Source organism: Eupeodes corollae, chromosome 1 (genome assembly GCF_945859685.1).
Source record: "Eupeodes corollae chromosome 1, idEupCoro1.1, whole genome shotgun sequence".
NCBI classification, from domain to species: domain Eukaryota; kingdom Metazoa; phylum Arthropoda; class Insecta; order Diptera; family Syrphidae; genus Eupeodes; species Eupeodes corollae.
This window is the reverse complement of record NC_079147.1, coordinates 138,249,602-138,270,093: the sequence shown is the minus strand read 5'-3', so window position 1 is coordinate 138,270,093 and position 20,492 is coordinate 138,249,602. Positions and strand designations below refer to the sequence as shown.

Sequence of the window (20,492 nt, the reverse complement as noted above, 5' to 3'; positions counted from 1 at the left end):
CATTCTTTTTGTCCGATTAGTGATTAGTCGTGGGAGCCACTGAAATGAAATATTTAACAAATACATAAAAAGAAATTATGCACTGTACGTACTTTAATGATTTGTTACATAATTTAATTCAAATTAAAGATTGAAATACTCAAAGTTGATATTACAATCCTTGTTGTTGTTGTTGTAAAGGTACTACAAGCTAAAATGGTCTTGAATATAATATAGATAACACTGTTTTTCTTATTCTACATATGTATATGTGTATGTGTACTTAAATAAGTCTATGTTGTTATAGGTTCGCTTTTTAATAAAAGTCTCGCTACTTGTGGATCATTTTGATGTTGTAGAGTTTGAAGGTGGGCACGTAAGTGATGTAATTGAGAGAACCTTTTTCCACAAAGTTCACAGCTAAATTTGAAAAACAAATTAATTGATATTACTCTACATAGTAATTTTGTTTTCTTACGTAAATGGTTTTTCTCCTGTATGAGTCATCATGTGCACTTTAAGAACATTTGAATATGTAAACGCTTTTCCACATGATTCACATTTATATGGCCGTTCATTTGTATGAATTCTTAATAAAAGAAAGGAAATATAAAATTGTTGAAAAATGTACATTATGATAATAAATTTTTAAACCTTTCATGTTTAACGTTTGTTGATCTATCTGCAAATGTCCGATCACAATATTGACACTTGTAGGGTCTCGCGCCTGTATGTGATCTCATATGTCGCGTCAGTTGAAAATTTAATGCAAATGATTTTTTACAAATCCTTCAACACATGAAAAAAAAACCAAAAGTATTTGTTTAGAAATTGCGAGTATCAAAGGGAATCTAATTTTGTTTTGCAACTTACTCGCATTCGAATGGTTTTTCTCCACGATGTCTACGCATATGAGCTTCTAAACAATATCTCCTCTGATACGTATTGCCGCATACTTCACAAATGTGTGTTTGTTTTTTGGTTGTTTTTATTACTGCACTACCATCTTCGTCCATGGATAGGGTTTTGAGCGGTTTAATATCGTGCTTTTGATCCAATTCGCTGTCATCACCATCATCATCGGAATAGGCTCCATTGTTGTCTTTAACATCATCGTATAAATAATCCGAGTCATCTTTATCAATTGAATCATCTTTCTTAGGAATAATTTTATATTCTGTTTTAGATTTCTGAAGAAGTGTTTTTTTTTTTTACATGAAAGTAAAAATGGATGTATTTATTAAATTAAATGTATTTTTATTTAAATAATACACTTAATCAATAGAAGGTTTTAGCTGAACCACACAAAATGAACCTGAAAAGTAAATGTATCTAATTTAAAAATCAAGAGATGAAAAAGTAGTAGGGGATCTCAAATAAGGGTTTGCCGATTTACAGAAGCGCGGTACATTAGTACATGGGGGATACCATATACCCTGTTGAATAAATCTATCGTATATAGGCTCTTAATATTAAGTAATATATACAGAGTTAATAATTATTTATATGAATATTAAAGCTATGGCTAAGCCGTCAGCCTGGTTGGTAAATATAGGTACTTTTATTATTTAAAATATTAAAAACTTTAGATAATAGATACAAAAATCAAACATATTCTGTTATTAAAAGCATTCGGTATTTGTAAATTGCACTCAAAAAGTTGCTTAACATTTTCCAGTCCCATCCGTTTAGAATTTGAAGTGTTTCTTGCATTGTTAATGTTTGTTTACCAAAGAAACGTATCCTTTGTTGTTTAAATATAGGACATATATTTATAACATGAAAGCAATCCTCTTTGGATTTAAGATTACAAAGGGTACAAAATTGATTGAAGCTGCCGTTGTAAGGATTACCGTTTAAACTGAGTGTCTCGCTTCTTGTTTTAAAGATTAAAGATATTTCTTTGTAACTCAGTGAATCGTTGAAGTAATTTCTACTATTAAAGTTAAAATCAAGTTGAGAGTATAAAAGTCTGCTGTCAGATTCGCAGGCCTTAATAATGAATGCATCTCGTATTGAGTCTTCATTCTTTTGGATAATTTTATAGAGCTGATCTTTTACATTGCACAAGTTGTTTATGTCTATACGGAGCATTTCTCTCCAAGAGCTTCCAATATATTGCCATTTCGCGAACCACCAATCCTTATTCCTCAATTCATATAAAAGCATCTTTTTTGATATTCTGGAGTTCTGAAAAGCACATATTTTGATTATAAAATCAGCCTGTGCTTTAAGTGTATTTGTCATGAGTTGAGGTTAGTCTGTTTCCAAGTAGATTGCGTAACTTGGTGTGTTGAGTTGAAGATTGAAAAGATTTTTCAAAAAATTCCTTTTGAATTTCTCAATAACCTCATATTCCTCTGATCCCCAAACCTGAGAGGCATAGCACAAGGATGATTTCACAACAGCATCAAAAATTTTGTATTTGGCTGATAATTGTATCCTGTCGTTTGAAAAAACTTGTTTCCATGTTGAATTCAACAAACTCTGCGAATTGTTGACCTTCTCTAATAGGTGTTTGTTAAAATCCAAAGTTGAGTTTAACTTGACTCCTAAGTACTTTATTTCTTTAGATATTTCCAAGAGATTCCCATTGTAGAACCACCTATTCCGAGTTTGAGATTGTACGGATCGTGAGAAAATCATCACTTTGGATTTAGCGGTATTGATGGTCAGCCCCCATTTGTTGCAGTAAGACGCCAACCGATTTATCATCAATTGTAAATTTTCAGGTGATTCGGACAATAGGACGAGATCATCTGCGTATAACAAAACATTTATTGTAGTACTTGCGATATTTATGCCTCCAGGAAGGTCATCTACTACGTCATTTATAAAAAGCGAGAAGAGCAGAGCGCTGAGCAGGCAACCTTGTTTCACTCCCCTACTTGTAACAAACCATTTTGAATAAGCCGAACCATCCCATACTACTGCTTTTGTTTCAATGTACATTTCTTTGATTACATTTATGAACTTCGAAGATATGCCCAGTTGCGATAGTTTATAAAAGAGCGCGTTTCTGTTCACTAGATCGAAGGCTGCTTTAAAATCGACAAAAAACGAGTACACTTTTTTATTCCTTGCTTGGAAAGCTTTTACAATTGAGGAAAGTGTAAAAATGTGTTCTATTGTAGAGTAATTTTTCCTAAAACCAGCTTGGAGGTTCGAGAGGATGTCTCTTTGTGTCACCCATTTGTCTAGTCTCTCTGCTAATATACCGCAGAAAATTTTAGCTATAACATTCATAAATGAAATGCCTCGATAATTTTCAGCACTATCCAAAGCACCTTTTTTGTGAATGGGAAAAATCACGGACTTCTTAAAGGAGGAAGGGATATCCGCATATGTAAAAACTTGATTGTATAAAGTTTTCAAGGGGTTGAAAAACGTAGGTGTTGCATTAGCGAAAAACTCGTATGTTATACCATCTTCATCCGATACTAATGGTTTAGCATATGAAAACGCCAGGTTGGAGTAATTGCAAAGAAGACTTTCAAAGTGACAGGAGAGCATTTCTGCAGATAATTCAGGTCCGATTATATGTTTAAAGCCATTAATTCCTCTAGCTATCTTCCAAAATTCTTTCGAACACCTTGTTCTTCCAAGAGTTAGCGCTTGCTCGTTTTCATATTCTGTTTTTTTTTTAAACATACATTTTTGTATTGAGTGTTAGCTTCGATGTACCAATTTTTCAAATTGTAACTAATTGAATTTCGCATCACTCGCAGTAGTGCAAAAGATTTTTGCCTGGCTTTTAAACAATCTTTGTCAAACCATTTTTGTTTGAAACTTGTGCTGGTGTTGAAGTTTTTGTTTAATGTTGAGTTTCTAATACACTCTGTAAGATGGATAGATTGTGCATCGGTAGATTCAGCTGTCACATTTGCTGATATTAAGTTGTCCAAAAAAATTGTATATGCAGCTGTTTCCTCATTCTTCCATTTAAGCCTCGGTAGCAAATTTAAATTTTGTTGAATGTTAGAGGATTCAGTTGAAAATGTCACTTTTATTGGCATGTGATCTGAGAACGTTTTGCACTCTACTTCAAATTTATTGATTCGTTCTATCCAGTCATTATTAACTGCACAGAAGTCAATAACTGATTTTCCTTGCCCTGATACGAATGTATAGTGTCCTTCTTCATCTCCATCCGTACATCCATTAAGGATAACAGAATCATACATTTGCAACATCTCAAGCATATCAGATCCATTTTTATTGCAGATGTTGCCTTTTGAATTCCTGTTGATTAATATTAAGTCGAACAGATCAGGAAAGTCAGGTTAAGATTAGGTGGGTTAATTACATCCTGTATGATTTTTATCATACAAGCTTCCAAATCTAAAAGGTTTTCACGACGCTTCATTATATCCACATTAAGCATCGTGGGTCTTTTACTATTAAAAGAAAGGAGTAATCACATTAAGGGAATTGTTCATTGAATTTCAAAGAGTTATTTAACTAGGCTAATGCACATCATCAGATCACTAATTGCAATTTCTTTTAAATATATGACCTTGCAAAAAATGGATCAAGTTAAATTGGTTGAAAATGGGAATAGACCTGGAAAAATAGACGACTGGAGTAGTAAATATTAACAATTTTATGCAACAGCAGAGAAGCCAAAAATCTTTTCAGAAAATTGATTTAGCACAGGAGACGATTTTTACAACTAATTGTCGCAATTAAAATCTCAAATTTAACTTTCAGTTCAGTTTCAGTTTATTTATTTATAAAGCTTACACAGTAAGATAACAGATATCTTAGAAATTTGTGGGAGCATATGACTGAACTTTAGATAACAATTCAAAATATAAAAATAAATACAAAAGAAAAGTATATAAAATTAAATTAAAATAAAATAAAATTAAAGAAAAAAGAAAAACAAATACTTATCGATAAAATATTATTTGACTTGAAAACAAGGGAATAATAGAAGTAATAGAATTAGAAGAAGAAAAAAAGGAGGAAAAGATAGTTAGAGTTAAGAAAAGACGATAAGCTAAGTTAATTTAGTTGCTCTGGTTAAAAAAGAAGATTTTAATACTATTTTGGAAAATGTGCATATCATTTATATCCCGCAGATGAGTGAGCAACGAGTTCCAGAGGCGACATGCAGCGATGAAAAATTCCTTTCTGAGGTCAAACACGAAAAGCGTGGCAAAATTACCGATGTCGATCTGTTTGATGTTGACATTCTGCGATAGGCTGGTTGACGTGTTTTCAAGATTTTTAAAAACAGTATCAATGTTCAAAGCTTCAAGAAATCATTTAAAGGCATAGAATCTCTTGCAAATGTGAAACATGGTTGTACCTTCCTAACCGAAAGATGTATCGAATAATACTATTAAAGGCTATGTTTAGTTTATTTTTGCTGATGGAATCGCAGTTGTAAATAAAATGCACGACTGGGTCGCACGAACTTGCTCCTGTATGCTAAGAGTCTGTTTAAAAAGTACTTATAAAAGATTTAAAAATACCTGTAAAATAAGTTTGTCTTCAAAGATATAAATGCCTTTTAATTTGTAAAAAAAAACCGCACGATCTTTGTATATGAAAACCATAGTACTCTCATGAGCAGAAACTTTTAGGACCAGATGCCGCGTCGTTGGCGTGCCTTTAGTTTTGAAAGTAGAGAAATTCAGCGGGAGCGAGAGAAAAATATTATTCCCATTCCCATAAGCAGCCAGCAGAATAAGGGAGATAATTAATTTTCGACCCAAAAAGTCAACACAATTTCCTTCATTTTATTTGAGTCTATCCTCGTATATGTTTTCACATAAAGAGCTTTCATATGAAGGTTGATGAATTTGTTTTTGTTTTATTTATATCAATGCACTTTATATAACAAACAAAATGGCTTATTATTGTATATAATAAGGGGATGAAACTAACTTTTGCATGCTTAAGTCAGCTGTTTAGGATCTTTTACCGATATTTGTTTTTATTTCCATTCATAAGTCTGCTTTTACTTGTGTACGATCTTTGTATATAAAAAATGGTTTCTATTAACTATAAAGCTACAATACGATTCATATAGATTCAACTTGTTCCTTAAAAGCTCTTTTCCTTTAGATAGCTTTATTGTAATTTCATATTAGAAGAACCAGGATGGAAAATAAATAAGATAAGAAAGAGGCAGACCATGAATGTTTAAATTGTAAGGCGATCGCCTATTGGTTATGTAGTTAGGTAGCAGGTAGATGTCTAAAACGACCATAGAATAGTTCACTTGGCGTGCTTAGCTTTATGCAGATAGATAGATAAGGACATGTTTATGATGATAATGAAGGAATTTTATTGGTGGCTAGAAGGTACATACAACATTCCTTCTTAAGTTTTCAGCGCAAACATGGAGTTATTACGTCCAGCCTATTTTTTCACTAAAGTTTTTAAAAAAAAGCATACGAACAAGTACAAGAGATTGCTTTTCATGTGTTGTTTACAGTCAGGCTCTTGTGCGTTTTGGATTTTAGTTAAGAAGTGACACGTAAGCAGTAGTTGTAGAAGTTGTACAATGTGTATGCGTTGAAAAAGTGTTTCTAATAGAAAATACATATACTCTCTCTGGCCAGTTTCTTTAACTTGTCGGTACTAAGTAAGCCAGTAAATCATGTGTGAAACAACCTTATTCGTAAAGAATAATATTTTAAAATAACATATACAAAGTTACCAAGATAATACTTCTTGATAGACTCTTTAAAATAGATTGTTGATTAAATATATCATATAAATGTGTACCAAATGCATTAATTTGGATGAAAGATAGGAATGTAATTACAATTCTGTCAAAATAATGCGCTCTTTCGGGCTCATGTACAGTTAAAATAATTTAAAAAATAATATTTTAAGATTCAAAATTTTACCTGAAAAAGAAGTTTGTCTTCAAAAATTTAAATGCCATTTTATAAATAAAAAAACCGTTGATTTTTCAAATTTTTATTTTGAAAATCGTTAGAGCGGTTTTTTTTTAAATTAATTTTTTATATATACAATTTTCCAATTTTGTTCTTAAAATATTTTTGGAATGCAGTTGTTTAGTAATTGTAAATATACGTCTTACGTTTGAATTTCGTAAAAAACTGTTGACCCGTTTTTGAGATATAGAGTTTTGAAAAATAAAAATTCAATATTTTTTAAAAAATCCAAACAATTAAAAATTGCATTTTTGTTAATCAAATATTGTTAAGGCAATATAGAAGCTTATTCAGAAAAAAAATTATTAAAATCAGTTCATAGGTTACTGAGAAAATTAAAAAACAAAATAACGGTTCTATGAGCGGTACCTTTCCTGAGCAATACAAAAATATGGTTTTCTTATAAAAAGAAGCTAAATTAAAAAATAAAATTTTAGAGAAAATTTAAAAAAAAATCTATCGGTTTGTTTTTGAGAAAATTCGATTTTTCGGTTTTTGACTAAAAAAATTGTATGGGGGCCACTGTTAGTTTTGATCTTAAAAAAAAATGAAAAAAACGCCTAACGCGAATCTGCTCAAAACCTTAACTTCCAAGTTTGAACTCAATCGACCTAATGGTTTAGGCTGTAGGAGCGTGGACAGACAGACAAAACCGACCGGACGGAATCGCGGGACCCACTTTTTTCGACTTCTCTACCATCGTAATATCATGTTTGATTAAAATCTCGAGTCCATGAGTGCATCCATGAGTGAGAACAGGTATTTATTTATTTATTTTCGTCTTTCAAGTAACATGACTTTATAGAGACTACATTTGAATCAAGTAATAATATGAGTTTATAACATATGAGTTCAATATAATTAACTTAAAATAATACAGTTTATAATAAATTTAATAAATTTCTCTTAATATCTAACCTACTATTATTAAAATCAGTTAAAAAATCAAATTCATTAAAAGCAATACAGGAATCAGTAATTGGGTTGTGTTTGGCATAATTTGTACTATGAAAAGGAACATGTAAAAAATGTCCATCTCTAGGCCGAAAACTACGAGAAGGTACGTAAATAAATATTAAACATTGATAGCAAATTAGAACAATCTATGTTAGAATTCAAAATATCGAAAGCAAAGAGTATCGAATATAGCTTTCTTCTTTGCACTAAAGGTTTTAAATCAATTAATTTACACCTGGTCTCTTAAGATGGAATATCTGAGTTTCGAAAAACCTTACGTAAGGCGAATTTGGTAAATCTTTTCTGAACTTTTTCAATCCTAAGGATACTTGATTGAGTAAAGGGATTCCATATAATGCAACAATACTCAAGCAAAGGTCTGACAAGGGATAAATAAAGAGTTTTTAGAGTATATGGATCTTCAAAAGATTTAGAACTTCTAGTTACAAAACCCAACATCGCGTTAGCCCTAGAAATAATGTGGTCAATATGAAGCGAAAAACTCATTTTATAGTCAAAGATAACTCCAAGATCTTTTTGTCTTGTTAACCTTTGTAATGGATGATTATCAATTTTGTAATTGAAACTTAATGGATCTAGTATCTTAAAAAATGTAACAACACTGCATTTTTTAATATTGGAATATAAACCATGCATAGCACATCAGTTAACAATGCAGTCAATATCAGTTTGAATTTTACTGGCATCTAATAGAGATCTTACACAGCTAAAAATCTTGAGATCATCGGCATATAAGACACACTTTGCATAGGAAATATAATTTGGCAAATCATTAATAAAAAGAATAAAAAGGAGTGGCCCAAGGTGGCTACCTTGAGGAACACCTGAGAAGTTTATTATTTTATTTGATAAAACATCACCAATTTTAACATATTGACTACGTCCAACCAAATAACTTTTAATCCAGTCAAGGAGAGAAGAGTGAAATTCAAGCAGCTCAAGTTTTTTCAAAAGAATATTGTGTTGCACACGATCAAATGCCTTTGAAAAATCGGTGTAAATAACGTCGACTTGCAAGCGATTTTCTAAGCAACCAAGACAATGATTCGAATATATTTATAAATTGGTTGCTGTCGATCTACCACTCATAAAGCCATGCTGATGTTGAGAAATATGATTTTTAACTAAATTATACAGTTTATTTTTAACAATTGCTTCAAATACTTTTGGAATTAACTGAAGTTTAGCAATAGGTCTATAATTTTCGACAGATCCCTTAGATCCAGATTTATGCAGAGGAGTAATCTGAGAATGTTTCCATGTATCTAAAAATATACCTTGTCGCAAAGACATTATATTTACAAAATTTTAAAAGAAGTGGAGGAATATCAAAAATCTGGTGCATCGGAGAAACTATTGTCCAGAGATGATAAAGCTGACAACATATCATCTAAAGATAAACAAAGGCTACCAGCATTTATATTAGAATTGGAATTATTAAAATCTTGATCATAATTTATTCCCAAGTCAGCAAAATTTGATTGAAAAAATAAAGCAAAATTATTACAAATATCACTTAAGTTCTTTGAAAAGACCCCATTGTAAGATACACTAGATGGAATCCCAACTGATTTTCTTTTCGTATTCAAAAATGACCAAAAAACTTTCGAATTACTCTTTATTTTTGTCTCCAGAGACCAAATATATTGTTTATAAGTAAATTTTTTTTAAAAATTATACTCTTTCCTAGTTCTTTTAAATTGTTCGCGAATAGAGACAGAAATTTTACTTTTTTTATGAAGTTGAATCATAACATTTTTCAGCCTTGATAAACTTTTATTAAACCAAATTGGTCTTTTTGAATTTTTAAATTTCTTTATGGGAACAAAATTAAAAACAGCTTGATCCAATATATTCCTAAACATAGTAAAAGCTAACTCTAAGTTATTACAATTTAAAATTATATCCAATTTAATGATTCAAAATATCTATTCATAGAAACAAAATCAGCATTTTTAAAATCATGTTTAATAACTACATTAGAATCAAATTGGGATTCAAGTAAAACAGAAAAATTGAATTTAATCTTAAGTGCTTTATGATGTATATTGTCATCTGCTAAATTAAAACTAGCTGCATTTAATCGAGCTTCAAGATTTTATCAATAAAAACTAGATCAAAATATGTCCAATAGAATTACAAATTATATTAATTTGATGCAAATTCAAAGCCGTTAAACTATCTATTAAATTATACTCGGAATCCTTAGACAAGTTATAATAAGGGAACGTTTGTTTTTCATCATTTGAAAATAACCATTTTACATTAGGTAAATTAAAATTTCCAAGGTATAACTAGGGTCCTTGCTAACATTAGTCTGGTTTTAAATGGAGTGATGTTTTGGACGGTCCACAGCGTTCTAAGCGTTCCATAGATTTTTACTGGAATTTACGAATTCTAATGGGTTCTCGTTTAAAATTATGGAAGGAAAGTATGTTAGATATAATTCTTTTCTTGATATAACTAGGTATTTGCATTTGCTTGCGTTGAGAATCAACCCATTGCAGGACGCCCAGTAAGATATCTTTTTTAGTTCTTGATTTAGGGTGAAAACGCAGCCTTTAATAAAACCCAATGGACAGCTTTTGTAAATTTGAATGTCATCGGCATAAAAATGTTTTGATACTTCATTTATATTGAAACCGATTTCATTCACATATAATGAAAATAGAAGGTGGGATAAAATTGATCCTTGGGGAACTCCTTCTTGAATCAGACAAAAATCGGACATATTTTCATTTAAGAAAACTTGCTTTCTATCATTCTAAAAGGAAGAAAGCAGTTTACTATCTTCTGAAGATATGTTGAATTTGCGATACAGTTTATTCAGAAATATCGAATGATTCACCATGTCGAAAGCTTTTGAAAAGTCTAGCAGGGCTAAAAAAGTTACTTTGTCAATTTCAAGTTCAGTCCTTATGTCTTCGATTATTTTAGTCAGTGCCGTAATAAAGCTATGGTGTGAACGAAAACCCGATTGAACATCGACTTAAAGGTTGTTGCGACTAATCAAGCTGCTTAATTGTTTTTGCATTATCCTTTCACATACTTTAGATAGATAAGGAAATATTGAAATCGGTCTAAATTCATTACAAAGCGAGTTTTTTGGGATAGGAATTTTTTTTGCTAAGGAGGTGCGTGACACTCGTGAAATTTAATTAATTATGTTTTGTTTACTACGAGCATTTTGATTTCTGAACAAATTTGTCGGTTTCGATGCAGTAGATCGTATTCCGCCCACACTCTTGGACTTTTATAGATAGTGATACAAAAAATGCGTATAAATTAAGCTATTTTGCCGGACAGTATTATTTAATTCGTCTATTCACGCATGAGAATTTTTCCTTGTAACTATGTACAAATGCATATAATATACGCATTCCATTACGTCTATTTTAAGTAGAACAAACTGTGGCAAGAATATTTCTTTCAACCAAGTATAAGCTAAGTATACACGATTGGAAGATTAACCAATATTGGCGGAACTGTCTATCAAGTGAAAATTGTCCGTTTATACGACTGGTTGATTTTATCTAAATATTAGACAATGTTTTGGTAATAAATCGGCTGACAATTTTGTCATTTATTTATTGTATGTTTACACAGTTGCAAGACTTAAGGAAATGATAAAAGTGGTAGAGTTATTGGTAGAGAATTTTCTCGACAGACGACAGACAATATGAAAATTTATTTTACAAGTGAAAACAACAGGTCGTGCAAAAACACTTAAAAATATATAATTTAAAAGGGAAACAATAATGAAACAGTTAATAACAAATCTTTTAAAAATTGTTTATGCGTCCAGTACTTTTCGAACTTTTTCCCTTATTTTTTTTTGATTTTCGTAGTTTTCAATTTCTTTTAAAATCTTGTTAGCTTCATTTTGTTTCCTGCTCAAAAACTTTCTGGCAATTATAAATTGGATGATGTTGTTAAGAAAGAACATCATTCAAAATCAAATTTGTGGACATTCGGTCAATTATTTGGATTTTTACAAGGTTGATACAAAATTGCTTAAAATATTTTGAATCAAGTATGTCAATATTGGAAGATCTTAATATCGTGTATACTTAGCTTTAGCTTTAGTTTTAAGCTTTAAAGTTAGTTGTTTAACGAATCAGTTACCTTATCTTTAATTTAAAACTGCTTTCTTTGAAGAACCATTAGAATTTTCAATTCAATGGCAATTAGTAATGGTATTAAAATTGCAACTAATTGAAATTTATATTTATTATTAGTTTTTAGTACCCTTTATATGTTTATTTTTAAACACAGTGCGAGCGTTAGGAAAATAGGGAGGGATTTAAAAGGAGATACTGGTGCACATTGGTCTTAAAGTTCTGAACAACAAAATGGGAGGGAAAAACAGAGTTGGCCAAAGCATTCCACATTCTCGATGTGCGATTTAAGAAAGAATCTCTATACTTAACAGTACGCCCGAAATTGAGCTCAAGGGTAAACTGATGAGCATTCCTAGAAGTGCGAGTATTACGGCTGAATTGTTTGAGGGGGGGAATGCAACCGGCTAATTCGACAGAACACTGTTTATAAAAATACTGGTAGAACAACGAAAGGCATGCAACATAGCTGCGCTGTTCGAGTTACGTAATTGTTTCAAATAAAGTTCTATCGCCTAACAAAATACCAAAATACTTTAACTTGTTTTAGGAGCACCTGCCCAAATAAGGGAGTTATATTCAAGTTTTGCACGAAGCACTTAGCAGCATTTTTGGCAATATCAAATATGTGATCATTTCATAAGAGGTGATCTGTGATACATATACCGAGTACTGAAAGTTGATTAGTTTCCTGGATGCAAGTGCCGCTCATGGCATCAGAGTTGAATTTCGTTTTAACGACAGGACACAGCATTGAGTTTTCAAAGCATTAAATTCTTTACGGTTTTTGATTTCTCATTGGACAATGCTGTCAAGATCAGAATTTAATGAGCTTATTATACGCTGCCGTTGAAGTTCCAAATCCGAAGGACAAGGATGTGAATCTAGAAACGAATATGAAAAGCTGAGGATACTGTCGTCGGCGAAACAGTTTAATGGACTAGAAGTGAAAAACAAGAGATCATTTCATGAATAAAAGTAAGAGAGTCGGAGACAAAACGGAGCCCTGGGGGTCACCAGCATTTATTTTATGAATTTCAGACTTGAAACCATCTAATACAACTTGTATGGAACGGTTAGAAAGGTAATTTCTAATCCAACGAAGAAGAGTTTCATCAATACCAAAAGCACACATTTTGGATAAAAGAGCTTGGTGCCAAACTCTATCAAATGCTTTTGAAATATCAAGTGCAATAATCTTCCTTTCTCCAAAACGATGTACAGATTTGTTCTACTGTTCGGTGAGATGAACCATGAGATGACCTGTGGACCTATTGCTACGAAAGCCATACTGTCGGTCATTAAGAAGCCGTTCTTCAAGATATTTCTTAAGCTGAAAATTAATCAGCGTTTCCATGGCCTTGAAAAGAAGGGACATAAGTGCTATTGGACGATAGGGAAGGAGAGGAGGATTCGCCTTTTTAGGGACAGGCTGGACAAATGCTATTTTCCAACCACTAGGGAAGGAAAAAAGAATAGGACAGATGGAAAAGCTTAGGCAGTGGTTTTGCAAGCGTTGGAGAACATCTCTTCAGAATAATAGGGGGAATTCTAACCGGGCCAGCGGATTTGTGTATGTCAAGTTCTTTCAGTACTCTTGCGACTGCACGAGTACGAAAGAAGATTCGTCCCAAAGAATCATTTACACTCTCAAGAACAGGAAGATTCATGACACTTTCCGGTAGCGTCGAATTGACAGCAAACTGTGCTGCAATAAATTGTCTTTACCAATCGAGTAAGGAGTGTCATTGTGGACGACCGTTGGAACGGAACGGTTGGCTTTATAACAACGGAAACTTACATCTCTGAACCTAATAACCTCTTACCCTATTCGGGATAAAATTTTTCAATCCACAAAGAATTAAATATGTGACCATATCTGCGCTGGAATCCACGTCACAATCGAGGAAGCATAGTAACCAGTTAAAGTTCCTGAAGAATTCATTGAGACTGTCCCAGTTGGCTTTCTCACATTGCCGAACGGTTCTCATAGGAGTTTTTTCTTTAACTGGGTTAAATCATTATTTACTCACGTTTTTCGAAAGCTGGAATCCTAGCTTTTGTCTCAGACATTTGTAGTGTTCTGCGCTAAATTTTGTCACAAACAAATTTCGTTATCAGCATTGTTTGTGGGCCTACAGAGGTTTATATTTGTATTAAATTGTGCTGCTGAGCAACTTATTCTATTCCAGTGAACTGTATTTGTTGAATATATAGAATTTCTTTAATATACCTTTTTTTAATCTAGTAAAAAAACCCTAGACCTGGTGAATTCAAGGAAGGATTTATCTTACAGGTACTAAAACGATGTTATCTACTAAAATATAAAGTAGGATATTTTAAATTTAACTTACATGAAACTTATGCAATTCTTTCCGACTCAATGGTTTTATGTCTAACATTTCCACAGTTTCATTCTCATAGGTATCACCTTTTGAAACAAATTCGTGCAAATAATCATCAGAGTTCTGACAAATGGTCCGAAATTTGTGAGCAATGGATAGAAATGCATGACATTTTTTACAGATTTTCGTTGGAAATTCATAGTTTGTTGATATCTATATAATGATACAAAAATTGAAAAAGAAATTTAAATTAAAAATTGTTAATATTGAATTTGGGAGAGTGACTAAAATAAGAATAATAATTTTGTTTACTTTTATTCCGCCACAAGATTCAATTTTCATAGATATTGTCAAATTACTTTCATCTTCGTCAAATATGGATTTCATTTCATCTTCACTACCTTGTAAACATATTCGACAAACTGATAAATCTATATTTACTTTCATTCTTTTATATTTATATTTTTAATTTAAATGTTTAATAATAAAATGTATTTGATGATCACAAAAGAAAACAACACAGTTGAGTTTGACAGGCAAGTGACAACACAAATTTGAGTGGCCGCGTCCAATTCGAAAAATTAAGAGAATGAAAAATTATGTCTGTTTGTATGGTTGTACAATGTTCACTCAGTATGACAATGAATCTTGCACATGAGAGCGAACAACGAATGGAATAGACGAACAAACGTGATTTTACTCATTTCAAAAAGTCAATTCCACACATTTAAATTATAAGCAACCAATTAACACTAATGTTGGGCTAATATAATTTGCATTTGCCTAAAACAAACATTTCTCTAAAGAAAATTTTATAAAAACAACTTGTTAGTAATGAATTGCAGTTTGGTCGCTACGAACTGTCAAACTCTATTCGCATTCCAAATACCATCCACACTCCAACGGATAAATTGTTCGTGCGCAACTTAACCTCTAAATTATACCACTCTTGTTTTGTGTTTGTTTGAAAGATCATGGCTGAGGACAAAACTGTAAGTCCTCTCCATCCGTTTCATTGACTCATGCACACGAATGGCTGAGAGTTGTAACTACTTTGACATCTAATTCAATTTGCAATTTAAAGTAATGATGTTTCGCCAAAAAAGATGTATGCAATTTTAATTTGTAAATGAAATCGAAAATAAAGAAAACTAATTCTTAAAGTTTTTTATAAATTTAAGTGAATGCACTTAAAACTTCCTTACAAGTTTCTCCTTGTGGATAAATAATTTCTGTTTGAATAGGAAGAAAATGAAGTGATTTATTTAAATAAAAATCGTTAGCACAAGAAGATATTACAAAATAGTGTAAATCAACCTTAAACAGTGTGATTTACTGAAATGTCAGTTATCTGAACAAACCAAAAGTTTTTGACAGCTAATGTGGTCTTTTTTGTGCGTTTCTCTTCCTTAAATGCTGCCAATTGTAATGTCACTTTTTAATTCTTCCTAAAAAATTAACTTTACGCTTTCCAGAAATCAAAACAAAATTTTGTATACAAAAATTATGGATTCTGAAAAAAGTGAAATAAATTGGCAACTTATTTGCCGAATATGTTTACAAAATTCAAATTCAGACATGAAACACATATTTGGTGATACGTCCCTACCCAATGAAGAAGACATTGTTGAGAAGATCATTAAATGTGGAGGAGTCCCAGTAAGTTGCAACGTTTTAAACACAGGACGACCAATTAAAAATTATCAAAAAACCCCTCTACTTGTAAGGTTCAAATAGAGGATAGAATGCCCGATAGAATATGTAATCAATGCGTGATAGACCTCGAAGTAGCATTTAATTTCCGAAACACTTGCCAAGCATCCTACTACCAAATGCTCAAATTCATAAAATCCAGAGAACAAGCCAAAGAAGTTAAGGTTGAAGTAGATGTCGATGCCGATGCCGAAACTGAACAGGATTTTATCAAAGAGGAAGCAATCATATATGAATCTGCCTTCTCTCCTGAAACCGAAGTAACTATAAGATATCCTAAGAACATTTATTTTGAAAGATTCTTAACATTTTTTTATATTTCCAAAGACAAACGAGTTTCATGAAACATTAGACAATGGTTTTTCTCCCGAAGATTTGCTACCCATTGCAGAAACTAAACAAACTCCTGAAGAGGTTACAATCGATCCTACAGACGATGAGAAAGTACAAGTAGAAAATATTAAAGAAACCAAACATAAATCCAAGAGTAGATCGAAAAGGGAAAAGAAAAACGGAGTTAGAGGACGAAAACCTCATCCCATAAATAAGTTTATCTGTCACATATGTGGCAACATGTATGACATGCAATCAAGACTTAGCCAACACATAAAACGACACACCGAGGAAAAAGAGCATGAATGCGAGTAAGACTTTTTAATTTCTAATTAATATTAAGTTCTTATCATGATAGCTGATACTTTTAGAATTTGCGGTAAAAAATTCTCATCTGCTGCCCAAATTCCCAGGCACATGAACACACATACAGGAAACAGGCCATACAAATGTAAATTCTGTACAAGCAGTTTTGCGGATAGTTCAACACGAAACAAACACGAAAGGTAGTTGATGGGCAACGAGGAATAATTTGTATTTGTTATTTTCACTGCTTTTGTTTTCCATCTGATTTTCAAGGATACATACCAATGAACGACCATTTAAGTGTCAAGAATGCGGGAAGTGTTTTGCCTACACGAATGTACTTAAAGTCCATATGTCAATCCACACCGGCGAGAGACCGTACAGGTTTGAACTATTTCCATATATCTATACAAAAAAAAATAAAATAAAAATTAACATTGATAATTATTTTCTTACAGTTGTTCAGTTTGCGATAAGAGATTTAGTCAGCGACATCATCAGCAATCGCATGAAAGAACCCATTACAATTTTAATGGAAGAAATGCTAAGATACAGTAACATCGTTGCATCGATTGTTTTTCATATACGGTACACGGCTTGTCTACGTACCCTGTAGGTTAGGCTAAGATTGTTTAAGACAGAAAAAAAGATCATAAAACAATGATGTAATTTAAGATTTATAAAATGATACATCAGTACCAAGGAACAAAAAAAAGAAATTAAAAACAGATTCAAACTTTCCATTCATTTTTGAAATTATTCTAAATCGGTGTAAAAAGAATGCAAACCAAATGGTCACTTGATCAACGGAAGAAGGTTGTGAGCTATTCATCCCTATTGCAATGGGTGTTGTGTTTAAATGACGAATGTGATTTTTAAATATTTATATTACGAATGGCGTTACGAGCAAGTTTTCTTAGGGTAGCACTATACTTTTAGTGGAACGTAACTTTTTGTGAGGAAAGCAACATTTTCTATTCGCTAACTTTGTGTCTGACAGACACCTTTCTCTAATTAGAACAGTTTCTAGTCTCCCCCCTTATTTAGTTTTCTTTATTTTCATCACCTAAAATTCTTATTAGAAGAAACATTGCTACTCTACCCATTTTGAATTTTATGAAAATGAAAATTATTTTGAAAACTAATGACATTTGTATTTAAAATTATATTTGCCAATATCAAACGCGAATTACAATAAGATTGATTATAACGGTATTAGGCTAACCAGAGGCTTGTATCGGGTTAAACATTTTAGCGCCATTTAGAACAAAGACAATAAAGTAATATAAATTGATAGCATTTTTAAATTTTTATTCCATGTAAGTATTGATTATAAAGTTCAGTTTCTATTTAAAAAAAGCTAAACTCTGGAGGCGTTCTTCGTTAATGATAGACATCTAATAGCCTTTTATTAGTTTCAATTTGGGAAAAGATCTTTCTGCACTAACATTTGACATTGCAGTTCACAATTATATTCTTTAAGCAACCTCAACATATCGAAATGCTTTCTTCAATTCTTTTCTTTCTTTTTCTCTTATATGAAGATCAAGCTGCCTCAAATTCATATTTTTGTTTTGTTTTGCTCCAAAAAAATGTTGGATAATGGGGGTTTCCATGGCTAAAATAAATCAAATTATTCTTGATCTAGATCTGTCAAAATACAAATTTCACCATTACGGAAAAAGTACATTGATTTATTTCCGATTTAAGATCAAACCTGCAGGTCTGGATTTTTCAGCAGATTTACCCTCTTCACACCAATTCCAATACAATTTAAAAAAAAAATGTTTGGGTGCAAATAAGACAGCTGTACGGTACGGTACTCGTTACCACGTAACCGAAGTTCCAATAAACAATGCCAACAAATTTTTAACAATTCCAATTGTGTTCCATGCGTCACGAAAAAAATCCAATTTTTGTGGGAAAACTTATTATACCCATGTAGAAATCTATAAGACACTATTCTTAAAAATCTCATCCAAGATCAACCGGATATAATTTCTGAAAGTGGTTGCATTTTTCCGAATTGATTTTCCACTTTTTCACTCATGTGAACCAAGCTTAGACGCAAAAACATAACCATTTTTATTGCTAAGTGTTTAATTGCCTTCCCTTCAACTCTCTCAATAATTGGTCGCGAACAGAAATAAATGGATATTATTTAAAAAAAAAAGGACCCCCTCCTGCGACCCTTCTCTACTTTGGACCACTTCTTCTTAACTAGCCATTTGAAAGAATGAATGAATTGGGTGGCGCAACAGTCCGTTGATAACTAGGGCCTAGTGACTTACAATTCTCAACCATTCCTGTGTGCGAGTAATGTAGCCATTTACGTTTTGTAAAAAGCCGACAAATGTTGGAGCTTCCGGACAAGAATCAGAAACATATGCAAAATATGATGTTCTTCCCTTTCCTGAATTGCCAAAACTTTGTACGCAAATGTTTTAAAAGAAATGGATTGAATTCCTATATTGCTTATAACATCATAATTCATCATAATGAAATTCCCTTTATTTATAGATCCATATTTATTTATTTTATTTCATCGTATTTTCTTTCGGCTACTAATTGCTCAAATAACTTGAAGTTCATTCTGTTTTCAGCTTTGGGACGAGTTTTCATTTCAATATCTCAAGCTTGTTACATGTGAAGGTATGTAGTCTTTCATTTACATGCTTCGCAAAGCCTTGACTAGAACCATGCTGACCTTTTCCACTATCAAAAATGTTACATGGGCCACAAAATACAGATAACGAGTATAAAAATAAAGTAAGAGAAACATGTTTATCCATTTATTAGAAAGGTTTCAAATATTTGTTTGCTTAAAAAGTGATATTGTTGATCAGAAAGTTCGCTTAGATTTCGAAAAATATTCGTCTCCAATGTAGATAATCTCTATTAAATGATCTTTTACCAACCACGCACATTTTAGATCGAATGTGAGCCACGTTTTACAAAAAGTTACCAAATGACATTGCAGAAATATTTTACTTATGATTTGCTAGAAGTAAACAAGCTTAATGATTTACCAATGAGAATTACAGCTAATCGTAAATACCGTTACCAAATACAAGGTCATTGAGGAATAGGTACATTCGATCAGTTTTGTGAGTTCTTTTTTGCAGTGAAGTTGTACAGAGCAAATATCTTCTCTAAAAAATTAAAGGTAAGTAAGTAAGCTGTAGTATTTTTGTCCCGTGTTTATTTTTCCTTTGAATCTTTTTTGAAATAATTTATTATAATTATTTTTTTTTCTATAAAAAATAAAAAAGGTTACAAAATGAAAGGAATAAGCCGTTTTTTAAAGGAAAGTATAAAAAAGTTATTAGAGGAACATAATACGCATAGAGAAATCTCGAATAAACTAAAATGTTCAATAAGTACTGTCAGCAATTACAGAAAGATGCTTAATATAACAACAAAAAGTCGACCGTCAAGAAGAAAACCCAAATTGAATCCTGTTACAAAACGGAACATCGTTAGATCTGTCATCACTGGAACATTTTACAATGCTGTACAAATAAAACAGCACTTATCAGCTACTCAGTGAGTTGATGAAAACCTAGAAACGGTTAGAAGAGTTCTGACAAGGACGAATGAATGAAAGGACGAGCAAAAATAAGAAAACCCTTACTGACGAATCGCCACCGAAAGCTGCGTTTGCATTTTGCAAGCAAATATATCGTCTGGGCTCCGATGGCACAGAATAGTTTTGGAAAAAGCCCAAAGAGCCTCTATCAAAACGTTTGGTAAAAGAAAGAAAGATATGGGGATGTATTTTTCAGGAGTTGGGGTGTGCTCGC

General features: G+C 32.0%; 3 protein-coding genes across 4 annotated transcripts in view; 2 read left to right on the top strand and 1 right to left on the bottom strand.

The window, feature by feature from the left end:
• Window positions 1–62: 62 nt before the first annotated feature.
• Window positions 63–20,492, bottom strand: part of LOC129940061 (zinc finger protein 180) — a 24,731-nt gene continuing 4,301 nt past the window's right edge. The window contains exons 1-6 of one of the 2 annotated variants that reach the window (XM_056048288.1): window positions 14,650–14,865; window positions 14,347–14,550; window positions 853–1,169; window positions 634–768; window positions 458–568; window positions 65–399 (exon numbers count right to left, since the gene is read on the bottom strand). In XM_056048288.1, coding sequence (XP_055904263.1) covers window positions 273–399; window positions 458–568; window positions 634–768; window positions 853–1,169; window positions 14,347–14,550; window positions 14,650–14,784 — 1,029 coding nt within the window. In that variant the 5' untranslated portion in view covers window positions 14,785–14,865 and the 3' untranslated portion in view covers window positions 65–272. Of the gene's footprint in view, window positions 400–457; window positions 569–633; window positions 769–852; window positions 1,170–14,346; window positions 14,551–14,649; window positions 14,866–20,492 lie in introns of those variants that run through there. The other variant, XM_056048290.1, reaches the window with a different exon arrangement.
• LOC129940056 (zinc finger protein interacting with ribonucleoprotein K) lies at window positions 15,744–17,434 on the top strand. The gene is made up of 6 exons (XM_056048283.1): window positions 15,744–15,996; window positions 16,065–16,310; window positions 16,378–16,694; window positions 16,755–16,889; window positions 16,963–17,073; window positions 17,148–17,434. Exons 1-6 carry the CDS (start codon window positions 15,844–15,846, stop codon window positions 17,245–17,247), a joined length of 1,062 nt encoding a protein of 353 aa, XP_055904258.1. The 5' UTR covers window positions 15,744–15,843; the 3' UTR covers window positions 17,248–17,434.
• LOC129940057 (uncharacterized) overlaps window positions 17,873–20,492 on the top strand; it is a 25,826-nt gene continuing 23,206 nt past the window's right edge. The window contains exon 1 of the mRNA XM_056048284.1: window positions 17,873–18,008. The gene's annotated coding sequence lies outside the window, so the exon portion shown is untranslated. The remainder of the gene's footprint in view (window positions 18,009–20,492) is intronic.